Here is a 25,000-nt window from a genome sequence, read left to right on the forward strand (position 1 = left end):
TCCTCACCTTCCCTCTCACCACCTCTCTCCCTCTCCCCTTCCCTCTCCATCTCTCTCTCCCTCCTGCCTTCGTCCGCACACCTGCCACGTGTTTCATGAGCCCGGGGAAACGTTTCTGTGAGAGCCGTGTCATGGCAGGCGCACAGGACGTGGGTGAGGGGACCGCGGGAAGCCGGCGGGGGTGGGGAGGGGGCGAGGGGAGCCGCAGAGAGCCACGCGAAGGCCGTTCGGCGATGGGCGGCCGCGGGGGAACCAGAACCATCGAGCCCGCAAGGACACGGGGGAGGGGGGGGGGGGGATAAAACCGTGTTTCGGGGGACTTCATTTTTTTTTTATTTTTTTTTTATATTTCCTTCGTTGTGTAGAGAATGTTCCCTCCCTCCCTCCCTTAGTCCTTCCCTTCCTCCCTTCCTCCCTCCCTCTCTTCCTCCTTGTATTACTTCCACTCCGTTTGTAATAAGATCAGCAATACTAAAAATGCTTAAGAAGTTGCATTAAAGGTGTTATCAAAGCAACACGAAGTGTGAAGGGAACTCCGACAGTAATGAGGCTGACGGAGAGACAATGGTGGTGATGATGAGGATGATAATAGTGATGGCGGTGTTGATGGTGAAGGTGATGATGGTGGTGTTGGTGGTGATAGCGATGGTGATTGTGGTGATGATCGGGATGGTAATGATGAAGAAATTGGTGGCGGGGATGCTGAAGAGAATGGTGATGGTGATGATGATTAGTGACGATGACGTAATCGACGTAGGTACCTGGGAAGTGTGCCGGTACACGTCGTCATGGCCGAGGAATGGGAAGACGGCGAAAGATCCAAGACAGCGGACGACATTAGTTTCGATTCCCGAATCCTAAATGGCCGACGAATGGGCGAGAAGTGTCCGTCCGCGCTTGGGAATCGGAGCTGCGTCAAGCGTACTTGGGAGCGAGGGAGCGGCGGGCGCGCGCGGGCGTGACTGTTGCGGGCGAGCGAGTAGGGCGTGTGGGAGGCAAGCAGCAGTGCCACCAACGCTGCCTTCCTTGCGCCAGGGAGACGAGGGACGTTGGCAGCGTTGGTGGTGGCAGTCGTTGGAAGAGGCTGAGACCGCGACGACCTTGCTGGGGTGGTGGCACGTGCGCCCCATCGCCCCTCCTTGTTATCTCCTTCTCCTTCCTCATTATCTCTTATCTGTCCTCTCCATTAGTTTCCACCACCCCTTTCCCCTTGTTATCTCTCGTATCCATTCCTATTGCCTCTCTCTGCCTTTCCCAGTGCCTCCCTCATTCCTCCCCTCACCACTCGCTGGTCCTCGCCTTGCCCTTCCCCGTCACTCCCCTCTCCTCTCCTCTCCCCATTGCCTCCCTCACTCCTCCTCACTACCTCCTTCACCCCCTTCTCTATTACCCCCTCCTCATCTCCCCCTCACTCTCACCCCCCCCCCCTCCCTCCCGTCACGCATCACTCACCCCCTTTCCATGCCGTCCTTTATGATGCCTTGTTATGCGGCGTTTCGCAGGATAAATGACGGGAAGTCCGCTCTGGTCTCTATGTGGGTTATTTAGCCTGATTATGTGTGTCTATGTGTCGAAGGCCGCACCTCGCGTGTTGCATGTTGGGTTAAGTTTTATTTTGATTTAATTTCCCTAAGTTCTTTCTTTTTTGAAATATTAGTTAATGAATTATTCTATTTATTTTTTAAAAATATTGGTTAATTAATTATTTTATTTATTTTTATTTTGCTATTTATTATTATTATTATTATTATTATTATTATTATTATTATTATTATTATTATTATTATTATTACTGTTATTATTTATGTTTTTTTTTCTCGATTTTGCAAGTAGAAACGAGACTTTCAGTCACTCGATCAGACGGAGTCTCAAGTCAGCGGCTTGAAGAAAGAGCCTTTGCGTTTTGCCTCGAAGCAGCAAAGATAAATAAGGAATGAAATATTAAAAAAGAAATGTGTGTTGGAATTCTCTTTCCGAGGATGGAGGGATGCAGGAGGGGGGTGGGGGAGGGGGAGAGGAAGGAGGTGTGTGTGTGTGTAAAGAGGGCAGTTGAGGGAGAAGGAAGGAGATGAAGAGAGATAATAAGGAGATTGGGTGAAGTAGGAAATAATGTATAGATTGTTTTTAATTATATTTCTCGTGACAGATTGTTTTTTTTTTTTTTTTTTTTTTTTTTGGGGGGGGGGGATGAGAGATGGTTGGTATTTTGAATTGTTTTTTTTTATGGGGGGATAGAGTAATTTTCGTAATAGCACGCCACTGGATGAAAAATAACTTTGAATATCATTTTTGGGCCTAGATTTTTTAAAGACAGGGTACCTTAAAGAGGGAGATTCATCTTGCATTTGCACGGCTTGCAGAATGTTTTGGATGGAGAAGAGGATGTTATGTCATCAGTGTTTTGGTGGAGAACAGGTGATTTTATTTCCATATGGGGGGGGGGGGGGGGTTGACACCTTCGTTACATCAGGCACACTTATTTGTTTTTGTTTTTATTATTTTATTTTTGTTTTTATTATTGTTTGTTATTATTATTATCATTGTTATTATCATTATTGTTAAAAGTGTAATTATTATTATTATTATTGTTATTATTATTGTTATTATTATTGTTATTATTATTAATATTATTATTATTATTGTTATTGTTATTGTTATTGTTATTGTTATTGTTATTGTTATTGTTATTGTTATTGTTATTGTTATTATTATTATTATTATTATTATTATTATTATTATTACTATTACTATTACTATTACTATTACTATTACTATTACTATTATCATTATCATTATCATTATCATTATCATTATCATTATCATTATCATTATCATTATCATTATCATTATCATTATCATTATTATTATTATTATTATTATTATTATTATTATTATTATTATTATGACTATCAAAAACGATACTTTAAGCCCCCATATTTGGCCTGGATGAGGAGCACGTGGCAGGGCGCAGGAGGGCGAGGCGCAGAGAGGGCGGCCTGTAATCTTGGGAAGGCCGGGAGGGTAAGAGGAGCTACTCGCGGAGGGGACTTGGTGGTGTGCGCTCGGCCGCCGCTCCTAATTGCAGTTTAGTGGGAGGGGAGGGGAGGGGAGGGGAGGGAGGGGGAGGGAGGGAGGGAGGGGAGGGGAGGGGGAGAGAGGGAGGGAATGGGAGGGGGAGAGAGGGAGGGAATGGGAGGGGGAGAGAGGGAGGGAATGGGAGGGGGAGAGAGGGAGGGAATGGGAGGGGGAGAGAGGGAGGGAATGGGAGGGGGAGAGAGGGAGGGAGGGAGGGAGGGAGGGGAGGGAGAGAGAGGGAGGGAATGGGAGGGGGAGAGAGGGAGGGAGGGAGGGAGGGAGGGGAGGGGGAGAGAGGGAGGGAATGGGAGGGGGAGAGAGGGAGGGAATGGGAGGGGGAGAGAGGGGAGGGAATGGGAGGGGGAGAGAGGGAGGGAGGGAGGGAGGAGGGGAGGGGGAGAGAGGGAGGGAATGGGAGGGGGAGAGAGGGAGGGAATGGGAGGGGGAGAGAGGGAGGGAATGGGAGGGGGAGAGAGGGAGGGAAGGGGGAGAGGGAGGGAAGGGAGAGAGGGAGGGAGGGAGGGAGGGAGGGAGGGAGGGAGGGAGGGAGGGAGGGAATGGGAGGGGGAGAGAGGGAGGGAGGGGAGAGAGAGAGAGAGAAAGGGAGGGAGGGAGGGGTAGAAAGAGACAGAGAATGTGTGCGTGTGTGTGTGTGTGTGTGTGTTTTCATTTGCACATGTTAAAGAATGTCTGTGTATATGCATTCGCGTGTCAAAAGGAAAGAAACCTCACAGGAAAAATCACCTTGGTTATTGATATGTTGAAAAAGAGAGGCGGAAAATGTCTTCAGATTAGTGTTCTTACGTCTCCGAAAGAGGGTTAGCATATAAAAAGAAATACTCTGAGGACAGTATTTCTGTGTATTATATAAAGGAAATAAACTACACGCCCATGGTTACGTATCCGTTTTCCTTGGGTGTTTAAGTCCAAGCACACGCACGGACGCACAGTGTTTACGCCGCGCACGCACCTGGCAGAGACACGAGGGCCCCTTCTCTTCGTTTTCGCCTCTTGCCGTCCCCTCGGTTCGCACCCCTCCTCTCTCTTCCTCTTTCTCTTCCCTTTCGTTCCTCTCCCTCCATCACCCTCTTCCACTTCTGTTGTTCTCTCTTTCCTCTTTATCTCCCATCCCTCCATCGATTCTCCTCTCCTCTCCGCATCTCTCTTTCTTCCGTCCTTCTCCTCTTCCCTCTGTTCGTCTTCCTCTCTCCTCTGTCTCTCTCTCCTTCTTCTCCCCTGGTCCCGTCCTTCTCTCTTCTCTCCCCTGTCTCACTTTTATCTTCATCCCTCTTTTGTCTCTCCTCCTCTCTCTTCCCTCCATACCTCCTTCCCTCTTCCTCTCTTCTCCGCCTCTTTCTACCTTTCATTCCTTCTCTCCCCTTCCCCTCCCTCCCCTCTCCCTTTTCCCTCCTCCCCTCTTCCTCTCCCTTTCCCCCTCTCCTCTCCTCTCCCTTTCTCCCTTTCCCCCATCTCCTCTCCTCTCCCTTTCCCCTCCCTCCCCTCTCCCCTCCCGCTTCCCTTCCTTCGCTCTCCCTCCCCTCTTCGCTCCCGTTTCCCTTCCTTCGCTCTCCCTCCCCTCTTCGCTCCCGTTTCCCTTCCTCCCCTCTCCCCTTTCCCTTTCCCCCCGCTGTCCTGCAACCGGTTCGAGCCGCAGTGCCCTATTACGCCGTTGTCTCCAGAAGTTACGTAACCAGTCTCTCCAGGTGTGACATGTTACCTGGACAGGGTGGGGTTGGGTGGGATAGAGTGGTTGGGTGGGAGGGGGAGGGCATGGTAGTAGAGGGTGTTGTTCGATGTCAGCTGTTTAACCTAGTTATTAAATTTCGTCGTCGAGTTAGAATGGTTTGTTTTGTTTTTTTCTGCGATTGGGTTTATGTTTTTTTTCCCCTCGCCGGGGACTCCCCTGCTGCATTGCAAGTGTGGCTTCGTTTTTTTGAATGAGGCTTATACTGCTTTGGCCTTGGATGACGCTTGCTCGGGGGACGCCTTGGATACGTTCTCGGGGTACTGTTGAAGTTACCGCAAGATTCTGCTTTGGGTTCGTGTTGATAATACCAAGTGGAGGTCCGTGAAAATCGCCGCGCGCTGATTATCCTTTCACGAAATTCTAGGTCTGGAAAGTAGCGTCGTTTGTCCGAAACTTCCTGTAAACTTCCAGCTGATCTGGTGTTCGTTTTTATTACAAAAAAGAGGAATTCAGAATTACCAGCTGCTGCGTTGTAAATAGAAATGTTGGAATCTAAATTGCCTGCTAGATTATAATGATTGTAAGACAATTTTTTTATTTTGATTTCTTGCATTTTTACCTCAACTGCGGTTAAGACTTTCACTCGTGCACGATTTCAATCAATTGGTTTCAAGAGTTTGCGCCGCTGGGAGGTGGGAGGCGACAGCGCGCGTGTCAAGGAGGCGAGACGAGTTCAAGGGCCGGCGCGCTCGCTCCAGCTGCTTCTTGGTCGGTGATTTCGGGCGCGGCTGGGGAAGGGGAAGGGGGGGGGGGGGGGGGGGGCTCTGGGGATGCGTCCCTTTGGGGTCTGCAGTTCGTTTACACTTCCTGTGCCCAAGGAATAGCAGGAGGGCTTGGGTGTGGAGGAACCTGGCGTGGATAAACAGATGCATACTGTATGCATACGCTTGCACGCTCACGCAAACACTTTCATGCATTTTCACATAAATACATGCGTGCAGATGCGCGCGAGCAAGCGCACACACAAAAACACACACACGCACGCACGCACGCACGCACGCACGCACGCACGCACGCACGCACGCACGCACGCACACACACACACACACACACACACACACACACACACACACACACACACACACACACACACACACACACACACACACACACACACACACACACACGTGTGTACATACATAGAGACCAAGAGAGAAGAGAAAGGGGGAGAGAGAACGAAAACTAAGAGAGAAAAGAAAGAAGAGAGTTGGTGCTTTCGTCACGGCTCACTCACGCAACTTTTACTTCAGGCCGATGTGTGCTGGGGGGGGGGGGGTGGAGAGCGAGAGTAAGACCTGCAGTGAAGGTACGAGAATGACACGTGGAAATCACCCCTCACTCCCCCTTCCACCTCCTCACTCCCCACCCCTCTTTCCTCTTCCCCACTCCCCATTCCCCATTCCCCCTCCCCCTTGCCTCTTCCCCATTCTCCTTCCCCATTCCCTTCGTCTCGCTTTTCCTTCATTTCCCCCTGCGCTTCCTCTCCACCTTCTTTACCCCCTCCACATTATCCTTCCACTCCGCCTCCTCATGACCCTCCCCTTCTCCTCCACTCTCCCCTCCCCCTGCCTCTTCCTCTCCCCTTCCCCTACCTCTTCCCCTACCTCTTCCCCTTCCCCTTCCCCTTCCCCTTCCCCTTCCCCTTCCCCTTCCCCTTCCTCTTCCCCTCTCTTTCTCCTTCCCCTTCCCCTTCTCCTTCCCCTTCCCCTTCCCCTTCCCCTTCCCCTTCTCTTTCCCCTTCCCCTCCCCCTTCCCCTCCCCCTCCCCCTCCCCCCATCCTCCCCCCATCCTTCCCCATACGAAAGCTGAACTCCAACTCACTACATAAAAATGAAAAAGTAAAAGAAAGTTGTGATAAATGGCGGTGTATATTGCATTTTTTTCCTTCTCTTTTTTACGGTTGAAAGAAAATCCGCTGAAATGTGTTTTACACTTCCCTGAAGGCAAGGCACTTAACACTATTCCGGTGCCTCAGAGTGAGACGCGTCGCCTCTACATGGCACTTGAATGGACTCCCTAATGGCACCCGTGGAGCAGTGTTATCGACGGTGCCGCACGGAACTGGCTCATTAGTCTCGAAATTCACCGGGCGTTTTGGTGTCGCTCGTTTCGAACTTGTTGACGTTTTGCGAGGAGTGTGTGTGTGAACCGGGAATCCCATGCTACAAGGAATGCCGTGGTTTGTTTACGTTATGAGGCTTGTGTGGTCAGGGGCAAGTGTGTGATGTAGTGTAGGTCTAAAAACACGTCAAATAGGCCTAAATTATAGTAGTAATAAGTGAATTGCGCCTAAGTTATAATTGTGATGGTAATGCATGAAGTTTCTAACTTGCGAAGCGCCAATAGTTCTTATTAAAGGTAGGGTGTGAGATTGAAGGTAAAAATCGCAATGAAAATGAAATTATTACCGTTGCTATTTCCTATTTATCTTTGTACACATGTTACCGTATTTGTGTTTGTGAGAGTGAAGGGTTTGCACACGGCCGACGACGAGGCATGGACGTGGTGCCGTGTGCAAAACTCCGCGTGCCGTGAGTGGCGCCCTTCGGGAACTGCAGCTGATGGATGGGCGCTCGGCAGGAACCTTTTCCTTTTAGGGCGGGACGCGAAAGAGGGTAGGGAAGGTTGGGAGGAAAGGGGATAGCCTACAATACACATACGAACATGCGTGTAGAATTCATGTCGAACAAATTGCAAGTATCAGGATATGCCCCGATGAAGGCCTTCGGCATATTCGTGTGTTTTCCTGTACTTCCCTTTGTTGTTCTACTTGCAAATACGAACATACGTTCAGAGTGAAATGAGTAGACAGCGTACACTCAAGCAGAAATATATGGAATATGAGGGAGGGAGAAGGGAGCTGAAGGGAAATGGCGAGTGAATGTGTAAGACAAGGACATTCATCCACACATACGTACATACACGTAAACACTTTCATGCATTTCCACATAAATACATGCGTGCATGTGCGCGCGAGCAAGCGCACACACACACACACTCACACACAGACACACACACACACACACACACACACACACACACACACACACACACACACACACACACACACACACACACACACACACACACACACACACACACACAGAGAGAGAGAGAGACACACACACACACACATACATACATACACACATACATACATTACATATATTACATACATTACGTACATTACATGCGAGCATGCTTGTCAATATTCAGAGCAAGAGCATTGAAAAGAAACACGACAGCGTTATGCACTTTTACGCATACACTTCAGACAGAAATATACTTATAAAATGACGCAGAAATAAGCGGGCCAAGGAGACACAGCTCGCGAGGTTTAAAGGAGGCTTTCCAGTCCGCGCTTGCGTTACGGTGCGTATGGGTCGGGAGTGGCCACGGCGCGCGAGCGAGGAAATCGTGGGCGTCAGGTGTTTGTGCGTATGCTGGGGGGAGGGGGGGTAGATGGAGGGAGGGGTAGCGTGTGGTGAAAGGGGGAAGGGGGAAGGGGGGAGAGGAGGTGGAGAGGTGGCGTAAGGCAGTTTGGTGGAGTTACTCTTACTCTCTCTTTATCTATCTCCTGTTCTCTCTAGCTCCGTCTCTCTTTATCTTCTCTCTCTCTCTTTCTCTTTCTTTTTCCCTTCTCTCTCTTTCTCTTTCATTTTCCCTCTCCACCTCTTTCTCCCCCCCCCCCCCCCGCTCTTTCTCATTCTTTTTCCCTCTCTCTCTCATATAAATATGTGTGTAGATAGAGTTCACAACGTGCCTTGCGAGACACGGTCATGCACCTTTGGTACTTCTCTGTAAAATTGTTTGTCGTCCACTGGACGACAAACAGATCGAAATTCTCTCTCTCAGATCGAAATTCTCTCTCTCTCTCTCTCTCACTCTCTCTCACTCTCTCTCACTCTCTCTCTCTCTCTCTCTCTCTCTCTCTCTCTCTCTCTCTCTCTCTCTCTCTCTCTCTCTCTCTCTCTCTCTCTCTCTCTCTCTCTCTCTCTCTCTCTTACTCACTCACTCACTCACTCACTCACTCACTCACTCACTCACTCACTCACTCACTCACTCACTCACTCACTCACTCACTCACTCACTCACTCACACACACACACACACACACACACACACACACACACACACACACACACACACACACACACACACACACACACACACACACACACACAGAGTCTGTCGCATTGCAGTATTAGCATTTGCTTTCGCCTTTTAAAAAATCAAGGATAAAAATGCCGGGAGAAAATAGCCGCAAAATGCAGCGAAACATCGATTTTCCCCGAGGTCTCAGACGGGGGAGGCGGCGAGGTGAGAGTGACAAGGACGCCTGGCGCAGAAGGAGGGCTGGAGGAGAGGGAGGGCACCTGCGGGAGGAGGAGAGGAACGAGCCGAGAAGTGTAGCATGACGAGCGAGGTGGTGGTGTTGGGGGTGGGGGGAGAGGGGAGCATGTCGGTCGCGCTGTCCCGAACACCGGTTTCACCTTCGTCCTTTCGTCCTTTCATCCTTTCAGTCCTCGTCTTCATCCTCGTCGTTTTCGTAATCTATTTCTTCTATATGCTAATTCATATTCTTATTCTCATTATCTCTATCTGGTCCTGTTATCGTCATCACACTCATTCTCATCCTCATTCTAACCTTTACACTCATTCTCATATTCATTGTCTTCCCGCTTTCCCTCTCTTCCCCTTCTCCCCGCTTCTTCTCCTCTCCCCCCCCCTCCCCGCTTCTCTCCCGTCCTCCCCACTTCCTCCGTCTTCCAATCTTCCTTTTCCTCTCCCCCTTCCTCTCCCTTCCCCTCCTCCCCACTTCCTCTTCCTTCCACTCTTCCCTTCACTCCCTCTTCCCAATTCCTCTCTCCTCCCCACTTCCTCCCTTCGCTCCTTCCCGCTCCGTTCCGTTCCCCGGGCGTCACTTCCGGCACCCGAGTCTCGAGACAGCAGCTGTTTTCGGCCGGGCCCCGACTCCCGACGAGCAGCGAGTACCGACGAGCGGGCGACGTGGAGACCGACCGTTACCCGACGTCGGCGCGTTGAGGAACACCCAGTCCGAAAGAGCTTATGGTTGGCTAAGGAGATTGGATTATACGATTGGGTCAGGTGATTGGATAAGAAGTTTCAAGATTGGGTTTGGAGATTGGATTTTATGATTGGGTTCAGTGGTTTGATAAAGAGCTTGGTTTAGAGGACTGGATTTCAAGATTGGTTTAGGAGATCGGGGCTGCTCGTTTCGTAAGGTGAATGGGGGGGGGGAGTCGGAGCAGCTGGTGGAAGGGGGGGGGGGAGTGGGGGGGGGTGAGGGTGGCATTGCAAAATTCGATTCGCGTAGATTTGCGACTGGCTAATCCGCAGCTCAAGGTGGTTTTTCTTGTGTTGTTCGCGAGCGTGACTTCGCGAGGGTTTGATTTTCCGGTTTGCAAGCGGTTTGTTGACACTTTCCGAGTTAGTTGTGTTCCAGTGTGAGATTTATTTATCGTGCGGTTTACGAGTGATTGGTCCCTTAGTTGGTGAGCAATCGGTCTTGCAGTTTGCGATTCCTGTCTCTTGCACTGCTTCCCAACTCGGGGGTAACGCAATATATCCATCCTTGCAACTTCTGCAACTAGTCAAGCTTCACCTCGCACTCTTGTTTTCTCTCTCTTCTTCTCCTCTCACTTTCTCATCTCCCCTCTTTCTGTTCTTGTCGTCTTCTTTCCTGCTTCTCCTTCTCTTCTCGTCTCATTTTTTCCCCCTTCTCTTCCTCTCCTTCTCTCTTTCTCTCTTTCTATTTATCCCCCTCCACCTCCCTCCTCTCATCTCCTCTCACCCTCTCTTCTTTCTCCTCTCCCTCTGCCTCTCTCCGTTTCTCTTTTTTCCTTTTTCCCTCTCCCCATCCGCTCTTTTCTTATCCTCTTTTCTCCTTCTCTCCTCCTCTTCCCCTCCTCTTCCCCCCCTTTCCTTCTCTCCTCCTCCTCTTCTCCTTTTCTTCTCTCCTCCTCTTCTTCTCTCCTTCTCTCCTCCTCCTCTCCTTCTCTCCTCCTCCTCTCCTTCTCTCCTTCTCTCCTCCTCCTCTCCTTCTCTCCTCCTCTTCTTCTCTCCTTCTCTCCTTCTCTCCTCCTCCTCTCCTTCTCTCCTCCTCTTCTTCTCTCCTTCTCTCCTCCTCCTCTCCTTCTCTCCTCCTCTTCTTCTCTCCTCCTCTTCTTAGAAGCAAAATGAAACAGACAGTATGTCACACCAAGAATATCCATTGTTACAAATGGAATCAAAACTAAACTTCTTCTCTCCTTCTCTCCTCCTTTCCTTCTCTCCTCTCCCTTTCTCCTCTCCCTCTCCCCACCCGATCTACCCTTATCGTCTTATCCCCCCCCCCCTCTCCTCTCGTCCTCTCCTCCTCTACCTTCCGTCGCTGCAGCCGCTCCCGCTCCCGTGTTTTTTTTTTTGTTTTGTTTGTGTAAGGTTTATTTTGGCGATTTTAATTACTTTTTTTTTTTTTTTTTTTTTTTTTTTTTTTTTGGGGGGGGGGGGGTATTTATTTTGGAGGTTTAAATATTTTTTTTCTTTTTGAATCGTTTGTTTTGATTCAGATAATGACCTCGGACCGATGATGAAAATCGTATTATTTTGTGATTTATGATGAGGAAGAAAGTAGTAATTATAGTATATTTCACTGCTGCGAAAAAGGACAGCGTTATTAGCTCGGATGAGTCACAGTGAATCTCACAACTCATGTCGACTTACCAGTAGTAGACATTTTTTTTTCCGTGGCATGTATTTTTTTGTTATTCTTTTTTATTACCTTCTATCATATCTTTTTTGACGATGAACATTTTTTTCCACGTTGACAAAAGGAACGAAAATATTTTCATAAAGTGCACATGCATATTTTTTCACGCTATCGTTAGTGTAGCACGACGGACGGAAGCGCCAGGCGAAGGACATGACATAGGATAGGAAAGGATTTTTTTTTTTCTTTTTTTTTTGAGTGACAAAGGACAGTAGAAGAGATTGGGTTTTATGCGTAGCGAAGGGCGTGCAGTCGTGGTAAATATTTTCGTGTGTTACTTTTTAATTAAAGGTGGGGGGGGGGGGGTGCTGACTGATAGATTGATTCTTCCTCGATTTGTTTTTGTTTTTTTTGTTTTTTTTTGTTTTGTTTTAACTGGGGTTTATTTTGGCGATGCTGTAGTTGCTATTCCATTATTGTCGCTGAGATTATGGACGAGGGAAGGGAGGGGGTAAGGGGGTAGAGAGGGGAGTGGGACCTGTATGATTTTTTTTGCTTTGTTTTATCGTGCATTATGTATTATTTATTTTTTGCTGTTCCCTTGTCTTGTCAGGAAGGTAATCCTCTTGTCCTGCGTCTTAACACAGTGTAAGTGGCGTAGTGAAACAGCAAGATCGTGCGTCGAAAGATCCCTCGCGATCACCCGTAAGAACAAGAGATGCCACACGGACTGTGAGCGCCCCCTTTCCCCCCCTCTCTCTCTCCCTCTCCTTCTCTCCCCTCTCTCTTCCCCCTCGTTCGACCTGCAGCGCGAGTGGCGGCTCTCTCGCCCTCTCGCCCGCTCATCTAGGCCTGCGCATCCTTATTTTCTCGGAAGATAAAGGAGAGACAAAGAGAGGAAGAGAAAGCATGACACCGACGAGGCATCACGACGTCTAACCAGCGCACGTCTTCTCGACTTTCCCCTCCCCTCCCCCGTCGTCTCCCCTCTTTCTCCTTCCTCCTCGGGCGAGGGGGAAGTCCAGAGGGTGAACATCGCGCCCGCAGTCTCGCGTCGCGGAGGCGTGAAGAGGGTGAGACGTTCCAGGACGCCCGCCGCCCGCCCGCCCACCCTCACTCCTCGGCCCCCGCGCCCCCTGCACCGTCACCATAGGGAACGGGCAGCGCAAGATCAAGATGCTGGAGGCGCGCTTCCAGTTCCGATACGTGCTGGTGAGTATTTTGATGAGTGTGGGGAGGGAAGGGGAGGGAGGGAGAGGGAGAGGGAGAGGGAGAGGGAGAGGGAGAGGGAGAGGGAGGGAGAGGGAGAGGGAGAGGGAGAGGGATGGATGGATGGGGTAGGGAGAGGGAGAGGGTGGAGAGAGTAGGAGGAGGAAGGAAGAGGGCGAGGGAAGGAGGGAGAGGGAGGTTTAGGAGTGGGAGGTTTAGGAGTGGGAGGTGGGTTAGGGCGAGGAGGTGGAGGGGTGGAAGGAGGGAGAGGGGGTGGAGAGGGTAAGGAGGGGGAATGGCTGGATGGAAGGAAGCGGTAGGGGATGGGAGGGGATTGGAGAAGGGGTAAGGGAGGAAGAGGGGATAAGGGGGAAGAATGAAATGAGGAGTGAGAGAAGGAGAGGGGGAGGGGAACAGGAGGAAGGATAAGTGCGAGAGAGGGAGTGAGGGAAGGCGAAGAAAGAAAGATGTGGAGGGAGGCCATTGATACCTGATTAATTTGATGGAAAGAAAGATGAAGGAATAAATGAAGAAAATGATAGACAGGAAACAGGAAGAGAGTGAGTGAGTGAGTGAGTGAGTGAGTGAGTGAGTGAGTGAGTGAGAGAGTGAGAGAGTGAGAGAGTGAGAGAGTGAGAGAGTGAGAGAGTGAGAGAGTGAGAGAGTGAGTGAGTGAGTGAGTGAGTGAGTGAGTGAGTGAGTGAGTGAGTGAGTTAATAGACAGGGGGACAGACAGACAAGTAAAGACAGAGAGAGAGACAAACACAAAAGAAACAGAAGAAGGATACGGAGCATATCCCAAATATCATTTCCTGAGAAAAATAACAATCATAATTGAGGAGAATAAAAGAAAAAGAGAATAAATTGAAAAAAAAGGGAAGGAGGGAAAGGAAAGTCATTTAGGGAAAGGTTGAGGAGAAGGAGGAGGGAGAGGGCGACAGGAAGGTGGGGGAAGTTGTGGTAGTGGGGAAGCGGCTAAGGTGGGGAAGTAGGGGAGGATGGGCCATGCGGGTGGGGAAGGGGAAGGGGGGAATGGGAGAGAACGGGTGGAAGGGGGGGATGGGAAGTGTGGAGGTGGGGGAGGGGGTTGATGGGAAGTGTGTAGGGGTCAGGTAGCCGCCGTTACGTCCGCCTGAGTAATGATGCCAGTCTTGGACGTGGCCGGAAGCGCTCGTTACCTAGGGAGCCCAGGTAACCTGCCTCACCTGCAAGTAACGGGTATTTGGGAGGTAGAGGGGGAGTAGGGGAAGGGGGGGGGGAGAAGAAGGAGAAAAGAAAAAGAGAAGAAGAAGAAGAAGAAGAAGAAGAAGAAGAAGAAGAAGAAGAAGAAGAAGAAGAAGAAGAAGAAGAAGAAGAAGAAGAAGAAGAAGAAGAAGAAGATAAAGTTGGAGGATGGGTGCGGTGGTGGTGGAGGTGATGTTGGAGGTAGAAGGAGGGGAAAGAGTGATGAAAATGGAGAAAGGAGAGAAGGGGAGGAAGAGGAGGAGGTGGAGTCAGGAATGGGAGTGGAGGAGGGAAAGAAGAAGAAGAATACAGAAGGGGAGGATGACAATGATAAGGAAGAAGGAAGAGGTGAACGATGATGATGAAATAGAAGAATAGGAAAGAGGTAGAGGTGGTGGTGAAGGTAGAATGGCCACGACTGGATATGAAGAGCACTGAGGAGCAGGAGGGAGATTAAGGGAAATGTGTAAGCGGAGGGGGGGGGGGGGGGGTGATAAGTAATAGGGAATATCAGAATTCAGAACTTTTTTGGTGGATGTATTTAGGCCGAAAGGGATTTTTGTAGTGGGAGTTAGTCGATAGAACTCTGCTCGATTTTGTGTTTTGAAGCAAATAGAGTGTACGATGAAAGGAAAGAAGGGGGATGGGGGGAGGGGGGAGGGAGAGGGCTGTGAGGTTAATTCTCGAAAGGAAGAGGAAGGAGAAGGGGAATAACTTGCGGAAGTGAAGGAGGGGATAGGGATGGGGAATGAGGGTGGGAATAGAGGCATTAGACTTACGGTGGTCAGTCACTTTGGTCATGTGACTTAGGGGAAGAGGAAGGGAAGGGAATGGGAAGGAGGAAGGGGAAAGGAGGAGGGGGAAGGGGGAGGGGGAAAGGGAGAGGGAGAGGGAGAGGGAGAGGGGGGAGGGGGAGGGTGTAGGAGCTTACCAGAGAGAAAGGCGGTGCAGGAGGTCGGAACCGTATTGTATGCTGTAACTGTACCTAATGAGCTTAGGGACAGCGCCATGTTTTGCCACTCGTTTTTTCAGTGTTGATTTCGTTTGTTCGTGATGCGTTTGGAGTTTTTTTTTTTTTTTTTTTTTCAATGCGTCGTGATTTTTATGATATGGGAATTGTATGATTTACTCTCATATAAAAAATATATATTTTGCGTCTTTTTAATTCTGTCCTTGTGTTATGGAGTGGAGTATTAAAGAATATTGTGTGAAAAAATAACTGGAGAATTCAGCTTCTTCCTTTGGTAATGCTCTTTTTATTATATAATGATAACGGCAATTGCAAATGAACAGTTAGTGACCGAATTATTTGGGAACAGCCGTATGATAAAAATGGAAACATGGACTAACCTTTCTTTGAATAAATACAATTGATTTGATAACTGAAACTCTTAATGCACGAGTGATTTGATAGCCTTTTTTATGCGACACTCATTTCCCGGATGTACGAGTCTATTGGGATGAGTGTGAGTGTGTGGGCGTGTGGGCGTGTAGGTGGGTAGATGGGCGTGAGGCGTAGCGAGGCGGCGGTCCAGGGTTTTCCCGGAAATAACAACCTTTAGAAGCGATGGTGTGAATGGTATTTGTTTTGGCTGTGACCGTTCATGTGGACTCCTTTGGTTCGGATAGCTACAGGCCCATTTATTTATTTTTTAAAAATCTTTCTGTCTTTGTGTTTCTCTTCTCTCTCTCTCCCTCCCTCCCCTCCCTCCCTCCCTCCCTCCCTCCCTCCCTCCCTCCCTCCCTCCCCTCCCTCCCTCCCTCCCTCCCTCCCTCCCTCCCTCTCCCTCCCTCCCTCCCTCCCTCCCTCCCTCCCTCCCTCCCTCCCTCCCTCCCCCTCTCTCTCTCTCTCTCTCTCCCTCCCTCCCTCCCTCCCTCCCTCCCTCCCTCCCTCCCTCCCTCCCCTCCCTCCCTCCCCTCCCTCCCTTCCTCCCCCCCTCTCTCTCTCTCTCTCGCTCTCTCTCTCTCTCTCTCTCTCTCTCTCTCTCTCTCTCTCTCTCTCTCTCTCTCTCTCTCTCTCTCTCTCTCTCTCTCTCTCCCCCTCTCCCTCTCCCTCCCTCCCTATCTCCCTTCCTCTCCTCTCCCTCTCCCTCTCCCTCTTTCTCTCCCCCTCTCCCCCTCTCCCTCCCTCTCTCTCTCTCTCTCTCTCTCTCTCTCTCTCTCTCTCTCTCTCTCTCTCTCTCTCTCTCTCTCTCTCTCTCTCTCTCTCTCTCTCTCTCTCTTTCTTCCCCTTCCCCTTCCCCCTCCCTCTCTCCCTCTCCCTCCCTCTCCCTCCCTCTCCCTCCCTCTCCCTCCCTCTCCCTCCCTCTCCCTCTCTCCCCCTCTCTCCCTCTGCCTCTTCCTCTCTTCGTCAGGTCTTTCAGGCTCTATGGTCACTCAGTGAGTCACTCTTCGGGTCACGATTACGTCACTCTGCTGCCTTTGTCTAGATGTCACCCATTGTTTAGAGTCAGTGTTGCTTGAAGTGTGGTTGTGTTTGGTAGATGCTGGTATTTGGTGTGTGCATGGTAGTTGCAAGTATATGGTACATGGTGGGTGCATGGTAGATCCAGGTATATGGTATATGGTACATGGTACATGGTAGGTTTGTAGTGTATGGTAGATGCAGGTATATTGCAAATGGTAGGAGTGTTGTAATGCTACATGGTACATGGTGGGTGTATGGTAGGTGCAGGTAGATGGTACTTGGTAATTGCTTATTAGATGGAGGTATATGCTACGTGGTAGGCGTATGACAAATGGGTATATTTGATAGTTATATAGTGTATGGTACAGGTAGATATTGGTTTATGGTATATAGGAGGAGAAACATAGATGTAAGTATCATCATAGTTGGTGTACGGTACATGGTAGGTGCATGGTAGATGGAGATGTATGGTTGATGCATGTCGATGGTAGCTGTATCTTGCATCGGATGTACATGACTTTATAAAAATAACCTCTTGTCACTTAGTAACATGCAGAGCGTGTCTCCGCCCATATTATACACCAAATTGTTGTATTGTTAAAAGTTTAATAAGTGTGTTTGACCTATACCTGGGAACCTAACGTGTGTGTGTGTGTGTGTGTGTGTGTGTGTGTGTGTGTGTGTGTGTGTGTAACGGTTGTGTGTGTGTATTTTTGGGTGTACTTACTTTTTCCATTCCAGAATTAGCCACTAAAGTGTAAATTGGATATGCAAAAGTATACTGTGCCCTACTTCTCCGAATCTGCCGCCAGTGCATAATTGAACATGACGACCAGATGGCCTTTTATAGTGCTATTCTTGACTCGGGTTCGTCTCCCAATCGATTCATTGAATGCCGTGGGAAGAGAGACAGAATTGGAGGAGGGACTTTATTATTATTGTTATTGTTATTGTTATTTTCAACTTTCTCTTGTTCGTCTTTCACGTCCTCGTTTTTTTAATAAATTTTCTTCTCTCTTTTCGTTCTCCCCCTCTTTCTTATTTTCCTCTTCCTCCTCCTCCTCCTCCTCCTCCTCCTCCTCCTCCTCCTCCTCCTCCTCCTCCTCCTCCTCCTCCTCCTCCTCCTCCTCCTCCTCCTCCCCCTCTTTCTTCTTTTCCTCCTCCTCCTCCTCCTCTTCCTCCCCCTCTTTCTTCTTTTCCTCCTCCTCCTCCTCCTCCTCTGCTCCTTCTCCTTCTCCTTCTCCTCTCCTCCTCCTCCCTACTCCTCCTTCTCCTTCTCCTCCTCCTACTCCTCTCCTCCTCCTCCTCCTCCTCCTCCTCCTCCTCCTCCTCCTCCTCCTCCTCCTCCTCCTCCTCCTCCTCCTCCTCCTCCTCCTCCTCCTCCTCCTCCTCCTCCTCCTCCTCCTCCTCCCCCCTCCCCCCCTCCTCCACCTCCTTCACATCTACTCTTCTTCAATTTCTTATTAATGTTCTTTTCTTTTTTCTTCTGTCCCCGTCCTTATATTAGCGCCATTATCGGACACCCAGGAGTATGCGTGGCATTTCCTGCTATTAAATACCAGTGCCTTGGATTTACATTTCTTACGGTGAATGGATCGCCTCGGCGGTTGGAGGAGGTGGCGGCGGGGGGAGATTATTTTGATTGTTTTATTACTTGTTTGTTTGTTTTGTTGCTTTTTAGGGGGGGAAGTGTGGGGGGAAGATGCTTTGTATTTGTTTGTATGTTTGTTTGTTTTGGGGGGAGGTATGGTTGTAACAATGCTTTTTTTTTTTTTTTTTTTTTTTTTTTTTTTTTTTACGTGTCTTTTGATTTTTTTTTTTTTTTTGGAAGGGGGGGGAGGGGAGATGCGCTTTATATATTTTTTATTCATTTTTGTTTCTTGTTTGGTTGTCTTTTTGTTTATTGGTGCTTTTGTTTTTGACTTTTGACTTTTCGTTGTTTATTTGTTTCCCTATATACGTGTTTGTTAACTTGTTTTTATTTAATGGTAATGTTTATTTGTCAGTTTTTGTTTTTGTTTTTTTTAAGAATCATGGTAGAGTCGGTTTGCTTGTTTTCATTTTCTCTCCTTTTGTTCTTGGAAATGGAATGTCATATAATCAGCCCACAAGATGAACTGATCATTATGACTGATATTGCTAATTGCGCATTATTATTGATGATATTAACTGATCATTATGACTGGTATTGGTAACTGATCATTAACCCCGAGATTTTCTATCTTTTTTCCTTTAATTTACCAGATGATTTGCTGGATTATTCACTAGTATAATTATGCGCGAGTAGAACATTGGCGTTGTATTGCCTACTGTGGCCGGTTGAACGAAAATTATGTTCTCTACCGTCCTTGTTCGATTTTTGTGTAAAAAGTGTCAATTGGGCTTCTTAGGTTTATTTTTGCCTAAGGACAAGGGGGGGAAATGTTGTTTTAATTGTTTTGATGATGGTTGCTATTTGTATTGTGTATCTGCTGGGATTTTTATTGTTATTATCGTCATTATCATCGCTGTTGGTATTTATCTCTTGATTGGTTTTACTATAATTGCTGTCCGTATTTAATTAAGCACAATTATTATTATAACTGTCACCAGTTTTGCCCCTTTGACTGTTAGCAACACTGTACTTCATCAACTGCACTTAACTCTGTTGTTATTGTTATTGTAGACAGATGAGCAATTTTTTGCTAAACTCCCAAATATGTTACGGTTCCGGTTAGCACTTTCTTGCTAGATGGGTTATCGGTGGGGTGGGGGGTAATTGGAGGGAGTGGGTGGGGGTGGGGGGTGCGCGGAGAGGGAGGTGTAGGTGGGGGGAGGGGGTACTCGGAGGGATGGGGGTATGTTAGTGGAAGAAGGGAATCTTCGTTTTTTTTTTTTTGTTTTTTTTTTTTTTATTGTAGCTGCATTTATAGAGGACTGTTTCCTTATTTGTTCATTTGTGTGTTCCAGGTTTGATGTGTGTTTGTTTTTAAGTGTATTTAGTCTTTTACTTAAGATTGTCAATAACTCGTTTTATTGAGCATCACCTTTTTCTATTTTTTAATCAACTTTTATGATTATTCTTGGCGACATGATGGAGGGAGAGAAGGCGGCCTCCAAATGGTTGATAGGCCTACTCTCAGCTGACTAATGCACTCGTGCTTGTCTGTGTGTGAGTTTGTCTGTCTGTAGGTTACGTAATGAATGAGATTTGTTAATCGAAATCCTGTCTGGAATTGTTTTCAACGTTTGATACTGGCGGTGATGATCGTTAATTACAATTATTAGTAAACATCGTTATAATCAGGCGGTATTTTTTTCATTTCTCCGATTCTGAGATGTTGATGTGGAATATGAATAATTTATATTTTAAAACTGTGAAGGAGACGATAGTGAGGAGGAGAATGACTATCGTGGAGATGATGCTAAAGTGATGGTGATAATGGGGATATATAACGATGATGATGGCGGTGGCGAATGGGGGGTAGGGAGACAAAGTAATGATGATAATAATAATGTTAATTATGATGATGGTAACGGTTATGAAAATGGTGATAATGAGAGAGATGATGACGATAGCGGATGGGGGGTCGGAATACAAAGTAATGATAATGATGATGTTATTATGATGATGAGGAGGAGAGTCATAATAAAGATAATGATGATGGTGGTGGGGGGAGCGGGGGAGGGGGAGGGGGACGAGGAGACTTGTTTTTCCCGAAGTTCATAAGCGGGAACCACGTGCGTGACACAGAGCGTGGCGCGCGGCTGCCCTTGACTGCGCATCCAGGCCGACACCCGCGCCGCCCGATAACCCTTTCCCGGCCGCCCGCGCCTCCCTGGGGCCTCCTTCGCGCTCGGTTCGCGCCCGCCGCTCTTGCGTATTTTGCGTTTTTGCGTCGTATTTATCTCTTTCTCTTTCTCTGTCTCTCTCTTTCTCTCTCACTCTCTCCTCCCCCCCCTCTCTCTCTCTCTCCTCCCCTCTCTCTCTCTCTCTCTCTCTCTCTCTCTCTCTCTCTCTCTCTCTCTCTCTCTCTCTCTCTCTCTCTCTCTCTCTCTCTCGCTCTCGCTCTCGCTCTCTCTCTCCATTTTTTTTATTTTTTTTTTGTGTTTTATATAATTTTTAATATCCTTTGGATCTAGGTCTCCCTCTTTTTTCTTCTTGTTTTACATTTCCTCTTTCTTTATTTTTTTCATTCTTAACTTATCCTCGCCTTCTGTCTTCCTCGTTCCCTCGCTCTTCTAACTCCATCTCTCCCTCTCCCCCCAACCCTCTCCCCTCAGTCTCCCCCCCCCTCCCCTCCCGCCACGTGCAGCGATGATGCTAATGTATATTTTCGTTTCTTTCAGGTACGTAATCAGTGTGAGGAGGTGGTTATCGTTAGCGAGCAGCTGGTGTTGAGGTAATGTGTTGGTTGATTGTTTGTAGTTTGTTGTGCGTTGTTTGTAGGTTGAAGCCGGGGTTTTATCGTGATGTATTATCGTGTTTTTTTTTTTTTTATTTATTGTTTGTTGTGTGTTTCGGGTTTGGGTCGAGCTGTGTCGTTTGGTCGTTTTGTCGTTTGTAGAGCTGAAGTGTATCGTTTTTAGTGTTTTGTTTGTTTTTCGTCTGTTTAATTGTTAAGTTGTATGTATTTTTATTTTCGTGGGTTTATTTAATTATTTTTCTATCTGTTTATCTATTCATTATGTATCTATTCATTGGTTTGTCTTGATTACTACTAGAGTTATCCGAAGCTTTCTCGAGAATTCGTCGCTGGGCCGGATGAAGCGGCCAGGCGCACGCTTCTTTGCGTCGGTCTGCGCCGGTTAATTACGTCCCGCGCAGATGACTCTTCCGGATAATTCTTGCGGATGGTCTGATCTTTTGTCGTATTATTATGAAACGTTTTTCGTATAATTCGTTTTTTTCTTAGATAGCTGTTAAGGTACTTATGCTCGTGGAATGGCGAGGGTCATCTCTGTCTCACGTTCTCGCAGTCCGTTCCCGTAACTGTGTTCGTGTGCAATTTGATGCGTTGCATATTGCTGCAATATGTTCTTCGTTGTGGTGACGTCAGGTTCTTGGTTTCGTTCTTCATTTGTTCTTGTGTAAGTTGTTCTTTTTTGTATGTCTTTGATCTTTTTTGTTCTAGTATTATTATCCCGGATTATAAGCAGTCAAGTATCAAAATACTTGAGATCGTCCGAGAACACCTGTAAAAGCCCATTTTCTGTGATAAATTGGAGGTACCGTTTTCTAAGCCAAAATATAATAGTTATCCCGGAGTGGTTTGCGGTGTGGTTTGTTTTCTATGATGAGGGTGTTTATAGAGAAGGGGGGACTGCATAGTATTCATGTTAACAGACTTTTTCATTGGTTATTGGTTATTTTAGATTTTTTTTTTCTTATTTTTAAAGAAGTAGATATATATGCCACCAGTTGCCTCGGATAAAAGGAATTGCCGTTTCATTTCACTTAATAATTCGTAACGGAATGTAGATATTTTTTTAAAGATGAAAATAACAAAAAAATATGATACTGCTGTTTATGTGCGTTGAAGAGTTTGCTAAAATGATTCTTTAGATTTACAGTTAATGAATAATTGTGTTGAAAGAACCAACAACTTCTAAGGGCGATATATTTAGAAATAGATGTTACATTATTTTGACAAAATATAGTGATATAGGTCATATTCACCTGGGATTATGGCATATATGACCGATAAATGAAGAGAAAGAGAGAGGAAAGGGAAGGAGTGAAGAGAGGGAGAAAAGTAGGGGTAGGTTAACAGAGATAGGTGATGGGATGTGAGGAAAAGGGGAATTTGGATGAATTGGAAGAGGAGATAGGAAAGGGGAAAGGAGAAAGATGGATATGATGTTAAGGGTGAGAGCTAGAGCGAGAGCTAGAGCTAAATCAAGAGCTAGAACTAGAGATAGAACTAGAGCGAGAGCTTGATCGAGAGCTAGAGCTAGAGCGAGAGCGAGAGTGAGAGCGAGAGTGAGAGCGAGAGCGAGAGAGAGAAAGAAAGAGCGAGACAGAAGTCGACAGCCTCGTTAGGCCCCAACAGTACGGCGTTGTACTTTGAAACTCGTTTGACTCTAACAATGAACACGTGATATGGTGGAACCCGAGACGCCGGAGCCCCGCGCAGCAGCAGCAGCGGTTCGGCAGGTATGCGCGTGCCCGCCTTCCCTTTCGGTTATTGTGTTCACGATCTCCATTGATACTTTCAACTACGTCATTGTCGTTTTCCGAAGTGATCGTAGTGTTATTATTATCGTCGTTTTTTTCTTTCTCCTTCTTCTCCTAACTCCTCCTCCTCCTTCTTCTTCTTCTTCTTCGTCTTCTTCTTCGTCTTCTTCTTCGTCTTCTTCTTCTTCTTCTTCTTCTTCTTCTTCTTCTTCTTCTTCTTCTTCTTCTTCTTCTTCTTCTTCTTCTTCTTCTTCTTCTTCTTCTTCCTCCTCCTCTTTGTCATTGTCATCACGGTTGTGGTTATATGGCTCTCACCTCGCTTGCTGTAATTCGTAGCGTCTATTATTACCTGTACCTTCGTCAACCTCATCACCATCTGCGATTTTATTATCCTCCTCCTCCTCTTCACCATCATCAGTATCATCTTAATTATCACTATCATCACTACCGCTATCATCACCATCTTGATCGCCCCCGCCATCTGTCGTCGATAATAATGATATGGTGGCGATGAGTGATGATTGTGAAGAGAATGATGATGGTTCATGATTGGTGATGATGGGAAGGAAGATGATAATTGGTGGTGATGATGGTGGTGATAGGATGAGTGTGGTGATTGTGATGGTGGTAAATACGAATGACGAAAATATCTGGCGTTTTCATTCGGTTCCTTCAAATATATATAATATACATACATATATATATATATGTCTGTATGTATGTATGTATGTATGCATGGATATATATATATATATATATATTTTTTTTTTTTGCTTTAATTTGATATATTATTTTTATCAGTATGTCTGTATAATCATTAATATTAGTGTTAATAGTAGGAGCAGTATTATTATTATTATTGTTATTATTATTATTATTATTATTATTATTATCATCAGTAGTAGTAGTAGTAGTAGTAGTAATAGTAATAATAGTAGCAGGAACAGGAGCATTAGTACTAGTAGTTTGTTATATTTTGAGGGAGATTTGCCTGTCGTCCAAAGCCAGGGATTAGTCTAAGGAACTCGTCTGCATTATATATCAGTCAGGAAGACATTGTTCTCTCTATCTATCTATAATCTATCTCTTTTTCCTTTTGTGTCTTTCTTTCTTCATGTCTGTCTCACTTTCTATTTTTCCGTCAATCCGTCGCCACCTGCGTCAGGAGCTAGACATCTTGTGCTCGAGTCCCGGATGACTCATGTCGGGTGACATGGCAGATTCAGTCTCTCTCTCGCTCTCTCGCTCTCTCTCTCTCTCTCTCTCTCTCTCTCTCTCTCTCTCTCTCTCTCTCTCTCTCTCTCTCTCTCTCTCTCTCTCTCTCTCTCTTTCTCTTTCTCTTTCTCTTCTCTCTCTCTCTCTCTCTCTCTCTCTCTCTCTCTCTCTCTCTCTCTCTCTCTCTCTCTCTTACTCTCTCTCTCTCTTACTCTCTCTCTCTCTTACTCTCTCTCTCTCTTACTCTCTCTCTCTCTCCTCTCTCCTCTCTCCTCCTCTTTCCCCCCATCTCTTTCTATCTATCTATCTATCTATTTATCTATCTATCTATCTGTCAGTCTACCTATCTATCTCTATATCTTTCTTCTCTGTCCTATTTGTGTGTGTTTGTGTGTGTATGTATGTATGTATATATTTATTGATATGTATGTATATATGCCTGTGTCATTTTCTCTCTGTTTCCTTCCCTTCTTCCCCTCCATCATACAAAGTCCCAAGTCGAACCCAAGTAACATCCAGTCTGTAACGCGTGGCTATAGACTGGATTTTTTTCACAGTTCTTATAAACTAAGTCGGTGATTGCAGTCGAGTCGTGAAGCCAGGAGAGTTAGGCTTCCTCCCCCCCCCCCATACCCTCATCACCCCCTTCTCCCCTTCTCTCCATCACCTTCCTCTCCCCCTTTTACCCTACTCCCTTTCTCCCCATCACTTTCCCCTCCCTCTTTCACCTTTCTTCTCTTTATCTCCCTTCTCCCCGTTATCCCCGTCACATCCCCCACCCCCCTTTCACTATTCACTTCACCTTCCCCGTTCACCCTCACATTCCCCTCTTCTCTCCCCACTTCTCCCCTTTCTCCCCATCACTTCCCCTCCCTCGTCACCGTCACTCTCCCCTCTTCTTTCCCCATTTCTCTCACTCCTCCCTCTTCACCTCCCCCCTCCCCCCTTCACTTCTCCCCTCTCCCCCGTTCACCCCCTCTCCCCCTTCACCTCCCCCTCCCCCCTCTCCCCCTTCACCCCCCCCCCCCCGGGCGTCCGCTTGAATGATATTTGCACTTGCATCCTAATAAGGGGGTGATCATTGCAAAACCACGCTGATTGTTAGCTTGCACTATTCATATATGTTGCGTTTCTCAATCTCTCTTTATCTATCTCTATCTCTATCTTTATTCATTTCTGTCCCTCTCGCTCTTTCTGTCTCTCTCTTTTTTTTTCGTCTTAAGTAGGATTGGAACCCATTCAAAAATGCGTAGG

The 25,000-nt window shown here is 47.1% G+C and overlaps 1 protein-coding gene across 2 annotated transcripts in view; it reads left to right on the forward strand.

Moving 5' to 3' along the window:
• The window catches only part of LOC125030123 (AKT-interacting protein-like), a 104,134-nt gene that overhangs the window by 53,590 nt on the left and 25,544 nt on the right, over nt 1-25,000 (forward strand). Inside the window, exon 1 of one of the 2 annotated variants that reach the window (XM_047620276.1) lies at nt 12,696-12,746. The exons of the other annotated variant lie outside the window; for it this stretch is intronic. Coding sequence (XP_047476232.1) covers nt 12,711-12,746 — 36 coding nt within the window. The 5' untranslated portion in view covers nt 12,696-12,710. Of the gene's footprint in view, nt 1-12,695; nt 12,747-25,000 lie in introns of those variants that run through there. 2 annotated transcript variants of the gene reach the window in all.

The sequence above is a fragment of the Penaeus chinensis genome, chromosome 2 (genome assembly GCF_019202785.1).
Source record: "Penaeus chinensis breed Huanghai No. 1 chromosome 2, ASM1920278v2, whole genome shotgun sequence".
NCBI classification, from domain to species: domain Eukaryota; kingdom Metazoa; phylum Arthropoda; class Malacostraca; order Decapoda; family Penaeidae; genus Penaeus; species Penaeus chinensis.